We start from the raw sequence: 12,980 nt of genomic DNA, 5'->3' as shown, positions 1-12,980 counted from the left end.
TTAATAAAGCCCAACAATGATATCACCGCGGACGCGGGCAGTAAGGTGGACCTCTGCTTCCTAAATGGCTCATCAGTGTCCCGAGTCAACCTCTTGTGGAATCGGCCAACATACCAAGTCCAGTTTGATCCCAACCTGGAGGGCGGCATCTTTCAAATCACCCTTGGAATCCACAGCCCCACGAAGTAAGTTGCCTGGATGATACATCAGTAAAAGCTTTGGCGTTTCGAGACACGGGTGAACCAGGAGCTCCAATCTGTTGCCAAAGGTCTGGGGCGAGGTTTCTTACCCACTGCCCCGTTCGGGTTACCGCTGAGGCCCGGCATGGGAAGATGATGGTGGCTAGTGAGCTTGTTGTCCCGGTCCCTGTCATCGTTTTGTCCAGCAAAGCGCGGGACGTTGTTGAGGGCGCCTGAGGAGGAGGTCGACGAGGGAGCTGTGGGAGGAGCCGGCGTGGTCTTGGTTCTGTGAATCGATGTAGGTCAGACGGAGGCGATGTCTTGCTTGAACCGGAAAAAGTACATCCGTGGCGATACTCACGGGGAAGACATTGCTTCTCTAAACGGCCTGCCTTGGACGCTTTGGAAAGAAATGGTTTCGATTGGCGGATGCGGAGGAAAACGGGGAGATGTTGGAATGGAGATGTTGCGATGGCGATGCAAGGCTCAAATGAATCCGACTGCTTGTGCTGTGAAGCCTGGTCGATAGCTTAACCTCGAATGCTGAGGGAGGAGGCATTTGGTCTTTATACTTGTCCTCCATCGCATCTTGGTCGAGTCTTGCACCTCGCCTTGGAGAGATGTTAGCACTTGAGAGGTCTGGAGCCCGCCACCTGCATCCCTTCCCGGGTCGCACCCGTGCACCTCGTCGGGCAGCCGCGAGAATTGATCCTACGCTCCGGCCGACGGGATGGGCCGCCGAAGGTGCGGTTTACTCTTTCGAGTCAGCCACATCTAACACATCGAATGTTTTTCATGCGAGGGCTGATGGGAAGCACCGTCGGCACCAAGCTACACGCAAGTGCTAGAGTAGTCTCGATTGCCGAGTCAGCCAACAAAAGCAACTACGGTGCTGCAGCCCGGTGCCAAGCCTGATACACAGCAGCGATCTGCCCGGTTCATCCCCGTCGGGACGTAATTTGGCGCCTGGGATGCACACCCTGCGGGGATCTGCCTTTATGCTTCACATTCCACGTTCAACGTACCGATTGGGCTAAACACGTCACACAAGGGCGCCTCGGACGGAGACATCGAACGATGGCTTGTGCTGTGTCACTCTGGTGGCTCGAGTCAATCTGGGCTCCGGCAGTCCAGGCGGACGCACTTCACATAAGACGCGCCCTCGAGCTGCGACGTCCTCCACGCCCAGAAGGAACACCCGCTAGTGTGGGGTGCTTCCGCTCGCTAAAGCAGCATGTCGCAGCAGGTGTCGTTTATTGTCGCCTTTGCCTCGGTCTTCGGGGCAGCGGAAGCCATCAGGCAGACCCAGGCGAGGGCGCGGAGGCAGGAGCATCGCAGCAGGAAGAACAACCTCGTTGTCCATTGTACAAAGTCTTCGCGGTACAGTCCCTTGCTTGAAGGAAAACATGTGATTCTCTCAGGGGACAAGGTTTGTACCCCTTCTCCCAGCTTTTGTGGTCGCCTGAGGTGCCCAGCTTCGGCCGGCAGTTGACCCAGATATTACTTCCAGCTCTATATCGATACAGGAACAGAGTACGACATTCCTTTCGGTCATCGCTTTGCGGGATATTTCCTCCCGTTCCCAGAGACTCAGCATGAAGGTCTTGTCTCCACAATAATGGATGACCCCCCTATCATGTAAGCAATCCTGACTACATGGAATTGTGGCTCACATCTTCCCAAAACGGTCACTTTAGCATAGATAGACATCGCTGACTGCCTCCGTCAGGAACTGGATCTACATAGATCGCCAGACTTACGAGGTCAAGTTTGGTACACGAGACTGGGCTGAGCCAAACTTCAAAGCCCCGTTCGACTGCACAAGGCAGGACCGAAGACTGACACTCGGTGGATGGGAGGGGTTTATTGCTGTCGAAGAAGGGAATTTTTGGGCCCTGTACTTTGATGTCGAGAATAACCGGCTGCAGTCAAAGATTCCTGAAGGCACTCCTCTACTGGAAGTTGAGCTGCAGCGGATTGAGACGAGGGTACCCAAACCTTTAATGCCCGAGCCCGAGCCCGAGCCCGAGCCCGAGGCCAATGGGGACTGTAAGAAGGAAGATGAGCAAGAGGATATAGAGACACCTCTGAAGTCGGTGAAGCTGGAATCGCCAGAGGTTGATTGAAAGTGCCCCAACTCCTCCATCCAGGCACTCTGAATTCCCAGGTCCACCTTCGATGGGCACAGGATGCTGCGAACTGCATGTGAAGGACACGGTGTCTTCGCCAAAGGACTGGCACGTGGCAGAGGCCGCCCCACGTCGATCCTGCAGCAATTTTAAGCCACAATGTAACCTTCTGGAATGTATGTATAGGCATATTTGGCGTTTGATCGTCTTGCGGAATGTTCTGCAAGCCTAATTCGTTCTCACCCTTCGTATCACTTTCGCCGAACCGGCCCCATGAGGAGGGGCAATGTACGATGTGTATAGACTCAAGCCTCGGATAAGAAGGTCTAGGCCAGAGGCTGCCTGGGACCAACAATGGGGGTCCAGTAAGGCCATGGCTCGCATGGCTCCCACAAGAGCCTTCTCGTGACAATCCTTCAGGAAGAAGCAAGTAGCAGTGGCTGCATGGAATGCGGCCGAGGCCCCTGCGCCAAGAGCAAGGGACGAGACCGCTTCATGAACAGTAGTGATATTGTGGGGAAATAAATTAAACATCGGCAAGAAATGCGGTTTACATCGTGTGCCAACATATTTGCGGCTCGGCTTACTTCGTGCATATTAAGACTCTAACGGTTCCGCTCATCGGGTGTACGGAAGTTGTGGCGGATTGAATTTCTCAGTCACCGTTTCTTTGACCGATGCCGACCCTCGTTGCCTTCTGCGGCTCAATGTTGTCTCTTTCATGCCACAACTGTTTGGGCATCAATTTACTCGCCTCACGTCTCTCAACTTCAGATATTTCTCCGTCAAGACTTGCAACAATAACCTGTCCATCAATCCTTTCGGTGCTTTGCGGACGCCACGGTCGGATCCGCATACGACACGGCCTATTGCCGTATGTACGCATCAGCAATACGTCTCAAGTCCCACGGCATTCTCGTTCCACAACAGTGACCCCACAAGGGCCGCGCGGGTGTCCTAATTACCGCTGCAACGGCTTTTTCACCGCCGGTTCTATGAGCTGATCATTCCCGTCATCAGGTACTCAGGCCGGACCGCTTGTTCAACGGCCGGGCGAGAATGTCCGGCCAAGTGTGTCAGACTCGCACAGGGCAGAGGTCATGGGATGATTGCTCCGCGAGAGAGGTTTCTGTGAAAATCCCTCATACATCATGACTACTAGCTACCCTGGTCCGCTGAGACAATGAAGGCTTCCACTTGTTTTGTTCAATCTACCGCATCCGGTACAATGATGTGCGGATGAGGCGAGATTTCCCATCGACGCTCCTGGTGGACAACACTAATTAGATGTCGAATGGCCCTGACCAGGTATTGACGCCTTCGATCGAAGCTGTGTACTTGCACGAAGCCTGGAGATGTTTTCGACCTCGTAGCGGTGCCGTCTATGAGCGAATTGCAACATTTCAACCATCAGTCTGTGGTTCAGTTCAAGGTAATGCGTCGCAACTTTAGATTATAACTCAGGTATGAGCCCTTGATTTAAGAACTTTGAGCTAAGAGAATTCCAGGCGACAGTCCCCATCAAGTGCATATGTCGTGGCCAAGAATATCAGACGCGTGATATTTGCAAGCGATTCAATCGTTTGAGATCTGGTTTGGATCCGTTGGATCTGCATATTGTTTTATGTGTGCAGTGCTTGTATTATGAGGAAATCTGCCACGCAAGATTGGAAACGGATGCATGCCCAAAATTTGCAGCTGAGCCAGCACAATGATGTTGTTCACGAAACGCTCACCCATCAGAAATTCATCGGGATGCGAGACATCAGCTGGTCAGGAGCCCCATCGAAGTCAAAGACAGGCTGTTCGTGGACCGGCCTAGGCGGCAACCTTCCATTCCAATCTCCGCATAATGTGGGCAATTAGCTTTTGATATATTTCAAGACCTGGTCTGAGCTGGGAACCCCGAGACGAGGTGTGGTCCTTGCAGCTACGTACATGGAGTCAAGATATTGGCCACTCCCTTTATCTTGGGTCCCGTAGCAGCCTGATCCATTGAGTGCGGTGAATACATCGACTTCTCTCATTTCTTGGACGCCTCCATGATCTTCTCTGCCATCTCAACCAAGCTGTCTGAAACCACGTCGACCGCACCAAATACCTCCGGCACCGGCTCGATCTCCCAGACGGAGCACCAGGCAGCCTTGAATCTGATAGGCGAGTCTGTCAGCTTCCTAGAACACTTCGTAGGGCTTCGTCACGGGTTGGACGTTACTCACCCATTCGCCTTTGCTCCTGACGCGTCCCACATGTGCGCGGCGGCAAACCACGTCTCCTCAGCGCCCTTGAACTGGTTCAACACGAACTGGTAAGCCTGGGGCACGGGCTTCCTGACATCCAGCCCATCGCACGTGAAGAAATTCTCGTCGGGACAGTGCAGGCCCGCGCCAGCCAGGTAGCCCTTCACCCTCGCCTTGTCGCCCGTCGTAAGGGCCCAGACGGTAAACCCCGCGTCCCTCAGCTTCTGCCAAGCCTCCTGCACGCCGGGCCTCGCCTTGAGCGCCTTGTACCCCTCGGCGCACACCTCGGCGTCCTCCTCGCTGAAGAGCTCCCTCGGCCTGGGGATGCCCACCTGGCCCAGCACGCGGAAGAAGAGCGGCCTGAAGATGGGGAAGAAGGGCTTGTAGCGGCCCGAGAGGTCGAGGAAGGTGAACTCGCGCTCCGCGCACTCCATCCACGAGAAGCCGAAGATCTTGGCGCTGATGCCGTGGGCGCGGAGGCGGTCGCCGATGCGGGCGTCCAGGATGTCGAAGAAGGCCTCGTACCCGACGCATGTCCCGACAATGTCGAAGACGACGTGCTTGCCGCCACTCGCCATAGTTATTGCGGATCGGCCGTTTGAGAAAAGTTAAAGGCTGGAGAGTAGTGTGGATGAGTGTGGCGATCTTTTCCCTTGGTCTCAATGTGGTCGTTGTGCTGATATTGCTGAGACAGATGTTGAGTGTGGGGTTTGTATGTAGAGGATTTCAAGCTTCTGAGCTGTCCGAAATAAGGTTGCAAACATGTGCGCCGGATGTCGTCGTGACTCGCCGGCCCAGTTCCCGGTCCGTCTCCACTGCACGGGCCGGCCCCGGCAACTTTGCAGTGCGAGATAGGATGTCCATTGGCATCCCTTGATAGGCGATACAGGCCGCTTGTAAACTGCATTACTTTTCGATTGATGACTTAATCTCGGAGGTTTCGAAGCGGGCTACCCATTTCATTTTCAAATGCTGGCGCAAGCGCCAGGGCAAGGAGTATCAGCTTCAAGTTCTAGGCGTGGAGGTACCACACAAATATGCACGCAACATCAAAATCACACTAACTAGAGTGAGGGTCCATGATTAGGCGTCTTTCACGATGTCCCTCGCAATGTGATTTCGATCAGCTTAAATGAGGACCAAGACACAGCGAGTTCTAGCTAAATATAAAGCGCTTGGTCTTAATATACCAGGGAATTACCCTCTTCTCCAAGTCGACATCACTGCTTTCCACAGTCCTTGGGATCTGCCTCCTGCCGGTTGTCAGGTCCATTTCCATGAGTGGCACGACTTTCGTCCGCTTCAGGATCTTCCAACCGCAGAATAAGACGACAAAGACCGCAATGACAATGTAGTTGATGACGAAGCCGACGGCATCGAAATGCCCAATGAAAACACTGTAGCCTGCAATAAAAACAAGCAGAGTGTTAATCGCGATGACAAAAATGGTGCCGTAGGGATACCACAGGGCGCGAAACGGCAGATCCTCAACCCGGTTTCCCTGCGCGATCCAGCCTTTGCGAAACCGCACGTGGGTCACGCCTATGACGGCCCATGCGATGTAAGTAGCCGATCCGCTGATACTCGTGAGGTAGCTGAAGACTTTGCCCGGGCCTGCCTTGTAGTTGAGCATGGAGACGAGGCCGAGAACATTTGAAAAGATGAGGGCGTTTGCTGGCGTCCCATTCTTCGTGGTCTTGGCGAAGAACTTTGGTGCGCGGCCTGCTTTGGCTAGAGAGACCAAACTTCGAGATGCTACGTAAAGCGCTGAGTTCATCGAAGATAGTTGAGCGGTGATCCTGAACAGTGGCAACGTTAGAGGAGGACTGTGGCCTATGAAGAGGAAGGAAGTTGCGTACATTACAACATTAACCACATTCCCCACTTGAGGCGCTCCGGCATTTGCAAAAGCGATGGTCCAAGGTGACTTCCCGGATCTGGTGGCAGCTGTGAGGAGGTCAGGGCTGTCCGACGGCACGATAATACCTGCGAAAAAGACCAGGCCCCTGTGACAGTCAGTGAGTTACAAGACTCCAGAGAAACCATTTGATGAGTTGACTGACATGAATATGATCAAGACTCTCCAGAACGTCTGCTTGATAGCCTTTGGTAAGTCTCTCGTCGGGTTTTTAGACTCCGCGGCCGTGAGTGCCAGCATCTCCGTTCCGCAATAGTAGACCGCTGCAAGCAGGAAACACTGTCCAAACCCATCGATACCGTTGGCAATAGGACCCGGGTCTCTCCAGAACCGGAATCCTATATACTCGCCGCCAATGGCGCCAGTGTTCAGCAGAATGGCGCAGAGGAACCCTCCCAGGATGCAAAAAAGCTTCCAGCATGCGAAATAGAACTCCATCTCTCCCCACACAACAACCCCGAGCAGTGAAGTCACCTGATAAAACGCAAACCATATAAGAATCCAGCCATAGGTTGGTACCTTGTCGGTCCAATATCCCATTATTATCGAGCTTGCGTTGAAGTCGCCGGCGACGTTAGTGACCCACAGGTAAAAGTAATTCCAGCCCAGAGAAAATGCAAGTGAAGGGTCGACAAATCTCCCGGCCAGCTCGATGAAGGCGCCTTGGATGGGAAACAGAGTGCTCATTTCTCCCAGGGACTGCATCACGAAATAGACGTCGACGCCGATTATGAAGAAACATATCAGAGCCCCGACTGGGCCACTGTAGGCTATTGCATAGCCCGTGCCATACCAGATGCTGGCACCAACTACGCCGCCAAAAGATATCATGATGAGATGGCGGTTTTTCAGGCCTCGCTGCAGACCATCATCTAGGCTGGACATCAGCGAGTCTGCTCTTGGCTGTAGAAAGCCATCTTAAACTTACCAATAATGTTCCCACTGTGCAGCACGGCATCGGGGCTCTCCTCCGCAGAATCCTGCGCCGAGGACACATCTGCAGCAGCCCTCTTTCGGTCGTCGGCCGCCATCATGACTATCACTTTCACTCCAATATGGCGGCGCGGCTGAGTTGGACGAAACAATCTCGGAGACAATCCTCAAGCCGAGCCAAGCCAAGCAATGATGCAACACGACGCTCGGCACGTGGATTTTGTTGTACCAGAGCGTAGCTCATGGATTGAGAAATTGTCGTTCGTCCACTAGTTCGCCCACAAGCGCAGAGCCGGCGGTGAAGGAGGTCGGGAGAGCCCTGAGCCCACGAAATAACCCCTCAATCGCTCGCAATAGTTTTTTTTTTTTTTTTTAACCTTCCGGCAATCAGCACGCTGATCTGGGCATGCCGCTCTTATCTCCACCCATGCTAGCAGCGTTGTTGGGGCTTGTTATCGCCTGCGCTTGGACGGGGGCGGAACTGGCGGAGATGAACGCTTGATAAGGTTCAGGCTTTCCTGGCTAACTAGGATCCCCCAGAATTCCCAGCGCCACGGGAGTTGGCTGTCAGGGTTCGTTTTGGAGAGACATAGCGTCATGTCGTGTTACGTGTAAATTGAGTTGCATGCAAACTGTCAAACATTCAAACATCCCGATATTGTTGGAAGAAGGAAATTGACAAGATAGACAACCACATATGCTGTCTTTTAACGCAACGGATACTCCACAGGGACACAAAATATAAGAAATGCTGGGCATCGCTGTTTGAGGACGTTCTCGCCTTGCCTTATCACACCTTAATATTACTTCCTGCCGTCTTGCCACCTGATCTGGATTAATGGCCGCACCAGCGCATGATCATCTGACCATACCATTCGTAACATTCCTAGTTCTCCTCTCGGACTGCTTCAAGCAGGCATCAAAAGCCGTTCTATCCCTCACCTCAAAGTACGCTTCAAAAGCTTTAGGTACGGCGGCCTGAGCGGTAGTATTTTCGTTGTCTTCACTATGTCAGCCATTCTCCGAGTCCATGATACGTAATGTGAAACTTGCGGGTAATACTGTACATACAATCTATATAATGCAAACAAGGAGGCTTGGTCTCGCTTTGCTTGGTTTTGAATGATAAAATCAGGCGTGCGAAAATGGCATAAAGGATTCGATTCGAAAAGGCGATTGCTGTGCAGCCCCGTGATCCAGCTCCGTATGAGAAATGGTACGGTGCAGGCACTTTATCAGCCAGCTCCGGATCAGTCCATCTCTCCGGCCGGAAGATGTGGGCGTCTGGGCCATAGATTGCCGGGTCTGCGAATGTCAGCACCGAGGAGAGCCAGTGGGAGGCATACAGGATTGCGCGTACCGTGGTTTATTGCCTGCGCGTTCGCGAGAATCATGACACCCTTCGGTATTTTTGCACCCTCCCATTCGAATTCCTGGTATGTTTGTCGAGGTGGTAGGATGTGAAGTGGAGGATAGTACCGGAGGGTCTCGCGTACAAATGCCGCCAAGTACGGGGACTTTTCCCCCTCTACAGCTTCCTTGAATGCGGCTTCAGCATCACCTGAGGCATCAATCAACTCCAAATAAGCTTTCTCTTGTGCGGCTTGGCCTGCAGGGCTGGCCAGGTAGGCGATGCCAGCAATCGCTGTGGCTAGTATTGTCTCGAAGCCACCGGACATCAGACCGCCTAGGATTGTGCGAACGTCATCTGGAAGGGCGCCTGTCAGCATTTGCAATACCTTACTTGCAGCAAGATACTTGCCTTTTGTCAGATTCTCCTGTGTATCCGTGAGCAAGCCTGAGGCGACACAATTCTTGTTGCCTTCTGCCGCAATGCTTTCTTTAACTTCCTCGAGCAGTGTGGCAAGCCACTGGTCTCTGCGGCCTCGAACTTGATTCGCAACGGAGGAGCGGGCCTCGTCTCGGAAGAAATAAGATCTGAGATATGGGATGTAATCCTGTGCATTGGAATTCGTAGATCGGAAACTGCACATGCGTGAATGCACTATGTCAGCGCTCGGCCAAGAAGTGGTTTGAAGTGGACCTGCACACCTTGATATGATTTTGGCATCACCCAGGATACGGTGTAGGAGCGGGTCAGCAATGTCTTCGAAGCGTCTCCCGTAACAGAACATCAGAACGAAATTGAGCGCCAGCCGCTTCTGGTAAATGTGGGGCGATACTGATTTGCCTCCTTTGCTCGCCTCGAAGAGTCCCTCGACCATTCGTGAGGTCTCCAGATCCAGCATTCCGGCAAGTCTTTTGATTGCCGGAGACGTTGTCAACGAGCCTACAACACGACGTTGTTTTCTGGTGCGCTCATTCCAAGGATTGCTGCCAATGGTGGAGGCTAGATCTGAGTTAGCTCCGGAGCCCATTACATGAACTTCTCTCAGGCCTACCGGACGTCTTGGAAACAAGATTGTGGAAGGTGTACAAAGAAGGCCTGTCGATGGTGTGGCTCTGCCGGGTGACCAACCACTCTCTCGCGACCTCGAAACCGTTGAGGAAAATCACCCGCCTGTTGCCGAGCCTGGCCTGATAAATTGGCCAGCCATAGTCCTGCGACCATTTCTCCGCTGTGGTCGCATGGTCCTGTCCTAGCATATAGAGGTGCCCGTGCAAGAGAGAGGCGCCTGGGATTTCCGGAACACTCGAAAAGGGAGCAAAGTCGGCATAGAAGAAACGCAAGTAGATGAATGCTGATGTGAGAAGTATCACAGAAATATATACCATTATCGGCGTCACGGCCGGGGCAGGGAAATCTGCCATGGTGATGGTGGCGATGGCGCGTGGACAGGACGAAGCCGAGAGTCTTGAGCACTAGGCTTTAATATCCGCGCTGCAACACACAAGCTGATCTTTCTCAACTCATAAGCTCTCCCCCTGCAGTAAAGTAAAGGGAACTGGATGTGCTAAGATGATTGGGAGGCACACCATTTCGCCTCCTAAACCTGGCTTCGGCATTGCCCGCCGGATCCATTGCCCCAACCGCCGGAACCCGAGACCCGCAGTTTCGCGGTAACAAGGAAGTAACGCTGACACTCCCTTCCTCAGTATGAGCTCGGTGTTTGGTTTAAGACCGTGGAAGCGGGCAGAATATGGTGTAATGTGATTGATCGACTGCAGCAACTTCGGCTCATCACCCAGAGCTGCCGACCCATGTCTGTCAGACTGCCCGCGATATCTGGCGCCAGACATCGTAATAATCCTTGCCGCCCCTCCACAACGGCAAGGTGAAAGCGAGCACTTCCGAGCACTTCAGAAGATATGTCGAATACATCTCTGCTGTAGGCCAGAGGCAGGAAAGCCCCGTCACAAGCACGCACCCGCCGGCAAAAGCTCGACAAGTGGCGAAGATTGGAGGGATGAAAACGTCCCGAGACACCACGACTGAGTGTGCTGCATCGACCAGACACGCTGCCTCTGACAAGATTCTTGCCTGAAGAGATGGGAAATTCTTTGACCGAGCTGTTGTTGCAAACGAGGAGCAGATTCCACATGGTGGGTGATTCACAAGAGCCGGCTGCAGAAGGATCCAGCCCAAGTGGGTCAATATTTCTGACGACGGCATCAACTGGAGAGTCTCGACAGCGTGGGGCAGTGAGGCACGCAGCGGGCAATGCGATGATGATACACTGACAGAGGCCGAGGGCCCGAACAGCTGCTGCATGATCTTGATGCAGTAATTGTACGCCACGTCGCTCTCGGTTTGATTCCAGGGAATGCTACCGCTAAGCACGCTTGTTCGATGAACCAAAATATTCATCATTCTGAGGCAGTTCTGTCAGCATATACACGCCTCAAAATAACAGGGGCTTGGGCGAAAGTCTCACCTTTCAATATAGATCAGCACAGACAACGTCCGCTTCTTGGTTTCTAGCGGCAGTCGCCTTAATTGAGGTGTGGCCGGTATTGTGGGCCCCGGCAATGGGTGGACGGAGGCCTGCTCATCCATGCGATGCCAGCCGAGCTCCAGGCAGGACCTGGTTGCAAAGCTTAAAAGCTCCCATATAAGACCTCTCTCCGGATCCGCGAGCTCGTATATGATGAGCAGCAGCAAGATGACGACGGTATGATCATTCGGCCCCGTCACAGACTGAGCGGCCAGCTCGCCGCCCCACTCACGGCAGGTGGTGGCCACGATCTTCCACGCCGGCGCGTAGTAGCTCTTGTGAGTTGCAGCAATTGCGCAGGCTAGGAGGACGCAGCACCTGTCTGCTTCTCCCATCTGCTTGAGACTCGCCTCGTTCTCATCAGGTAGGGTGACGCTGGCGGGTAGGGCTGGCTCGATGCAGCGCACATAGTGGGCCAGTAACAGACGGACCGTGCTTGGTGACACTGACGCCCTGTCGAGCCTGGACGCTGCGACAACGTTGATGCCCTCTTCTTCGGGATTGATATTCCCGGGGGGCAGGAGCGGTGACTCGATCTTGACACCCTGGTCGAGCAGCTTGCGCACCGTGGCATCGCCGATGATAACTGGAGGGGACTGTTCCAGGAAAAGGGTGCCATTCCGGGAGCGCAAGACGAATTGGAATGCAGCACCCGGATCCGCCGGGTCTGAAGTGGTGTTGTCTGCCTGCTGAGCGTGCGTGTGGTGGACGGCAACGACGGCCTTCAGCTCTTCGATGCGGTCATAGAGGCTCTTGATGTGGCTCCTCGGAACATCTTGCTGCAGCACGTCGTCGTAGAAGGAGCATGAGAGGCCGGATTTATGACAATTTTGGCATGCTGGTAGGCGGGCATCACACTGGGTATGTCAAGTCAACACACCGACCGGGTATGGCACGGCATCCACGCCTCAAGTCACAGCCGCATCTGCGGCCCGAACGGGGTAACAACCAGAGGACTTGCCTTGATACGCCTGGTCCGGCATCGGGTACATGTCTTAAGCATGATCTGTGACTAAGGGACCCGGGGAACGGCAGATGCGATCAGATCCCGAACCTTGGGCGCCAGTGTGTGATCCAGGTGCAGAGGAGAGGACATCGCCGTTCAAATCTGCATGTTTTGTGCGGTGATGCCCGTACGAGCTGCCCCCTTGCCCCTGCCAGCCTACCCGGCTGGTACAGTAAGGTTGGTCCTGGAGGTTACATAGCCAAGGCCAGGCCGGCTGCTAGGTTTGGCGTTGAGAATGACTCGAGGCCGTGCCAGGGCAAACCCTGTCCAAGCTCCAATACGACGACAGCCCAGGGGCGTCTGCGGGCGGGAGGAACCTGGGGGATCGGATCGTCCAACGGCTCCGTCCTCAATCACTGCATGTGATCCTCAAGCTCGTCGTCTCCGGCTCATCTGCGACAGAGGCTGGCACGGTCCAGAAAGTCAGCTTCCTAGACAGGAGTGATAGGATGGACAGCATACCAGACATCCAGCTGGCAGCCTCGGGTCGGCATTCTTCCAAGGTTTGCGCGAGATGCAAGAAGAGGAAGACAAAGGTATGCGCAGCTACACGAGAGACCCCCTTCCTGCCATCGTGGCCCATAGCCACGTGAGATCTGAGTCGCCACCTCAGCTCCACATGCGGCTCTTCGAGTCCCCCGGATCATAATCCGACTTCATCTGAGCTGCATCCTATCCT

The 12,980-nt window shown here is 54.0% G+C and overlaps 5 protein-coding genes across 5 annotated transcripts; 1 reads left to right on the top strand and 4 right to left on the bottom strand.

The window, feature by feature from the left end:
* INS49_011948 (uncharacterized protein) lies at window positions 1-551 on the bottom strand (the record flags this gene model as incomplete). The annotated part of the gene is made up of 4 exons (XM_043172656.1): window positions 1-60; window positions 115-194; window positions 290-465; window positions 541-551. The coding sequence occupies 4 exons, from the start codon at window positions 549-551 to the stop codon at window positions 1-3; spliced, it is 327 nt and encodes a 108-aa protein (XP_043024401.1).
* An 862-nt stretch (window positions 552-1,413) lies between these two features.
* INS49_011947 (uncharacterized protein) lies at window positions 1,414-2,305 on the top strand (the record flags this gene model as incomplete). The annotated part of the gene is made up of 3 exons (XM_043172655.1): window positions 1,414-1,608; window positions 1,690-1,817; window positions 1,909-2,305. 3 exons carry the CDS (start codon window positions 1,414-1,416, stop codon window positions 2,303-2,305), a joined length of 720 nt encoding a protein of 239 aa, XP_043024400.1.
* Window positions 2,306-4,331: 2,026 nt separating this feature from the next.
* Window positions 4,332-5,126, bottom strand: INS49_011946 (uncharacterized protein; the record flags this gene model as incomplete). The annotated part of the gene is made up of 2 exons (XM_043172654.1): window positions 4,332-4,458; window positions 4,528-5,126. 2 exons carry the CDS (start codon window positions 5,124-5,126, stop codon window positions 4,332-4,334), a joined length of 726 nt encoding a protein of 241 aa, XP_043024399.1.
* A 505-nt stretch (window positions 5,127-5,631) lies between these two features.
* INS49_011945 (uncharacterized protein) lies at window positions 5,632-7,497 on the bottom strand (the record flags this gene model as incomplete). Its single annotated transcript, XM_043172653.1, has 5 exons — window positions 5,632-5,653; window positions 5,739-6,347; window positions 6,408-6,554; window positions 6,612-7,338; window positions 7,395-7,497. 5 exons carry the CDS (start codon window positions 7,495-7,497, stop codon window positions 5,632-5,634), a joined length of 1,608 nt encoding a protein of 535 aa, XP_043024398.1.
* Window positions 7,498-8,257: 760 nt separating this feature from the next.
* Window positions 8,258-12,287, bottom strand: INS49_011944 (uncharacterized protein; the record flags this gene model as incomplete). Its single annotated transcript, XM_043172652.1, has 8 exons — window positions 8,258-8,405; window positions 8,620-8,704; window positions 8,760-9,107; window positions 9,144-9,385; window positions 9,452-9,615; window positions 11,043-11,172; window positions 11,236-12,152; window positions 12,213-12,287. 8 exons carry the CDS (start codon window positions 12,285-12,287, stop codon window positions 8,258-8,260), a joined length of 2,109 nt encoding a protein of 702 aa, XP_043024397.1.
* Between the last annotated feature and the right edge of the window lie 693 nt (window positions 12,288-12,980).

The sequence above is a fragment of the Diaporthe citri genome (assembly GCF_014595645.1).
Source record: "Diaporthe citri strain NFHF-8-4 chromosome Unknown scaffold_5, whole genome shotgun sequence".
NCBI lineage: Eukaryota > Fungi > Ascomycota > Sordariomycetes > Diaporthales > Diaporthaceae > Diaporthe > Diaporthe citri.
The sequence above is the reverse complement of the archived record's forward strand: the minus strand, read 5'-3'. Positions and strand labels throughout refer to the sequence as shown.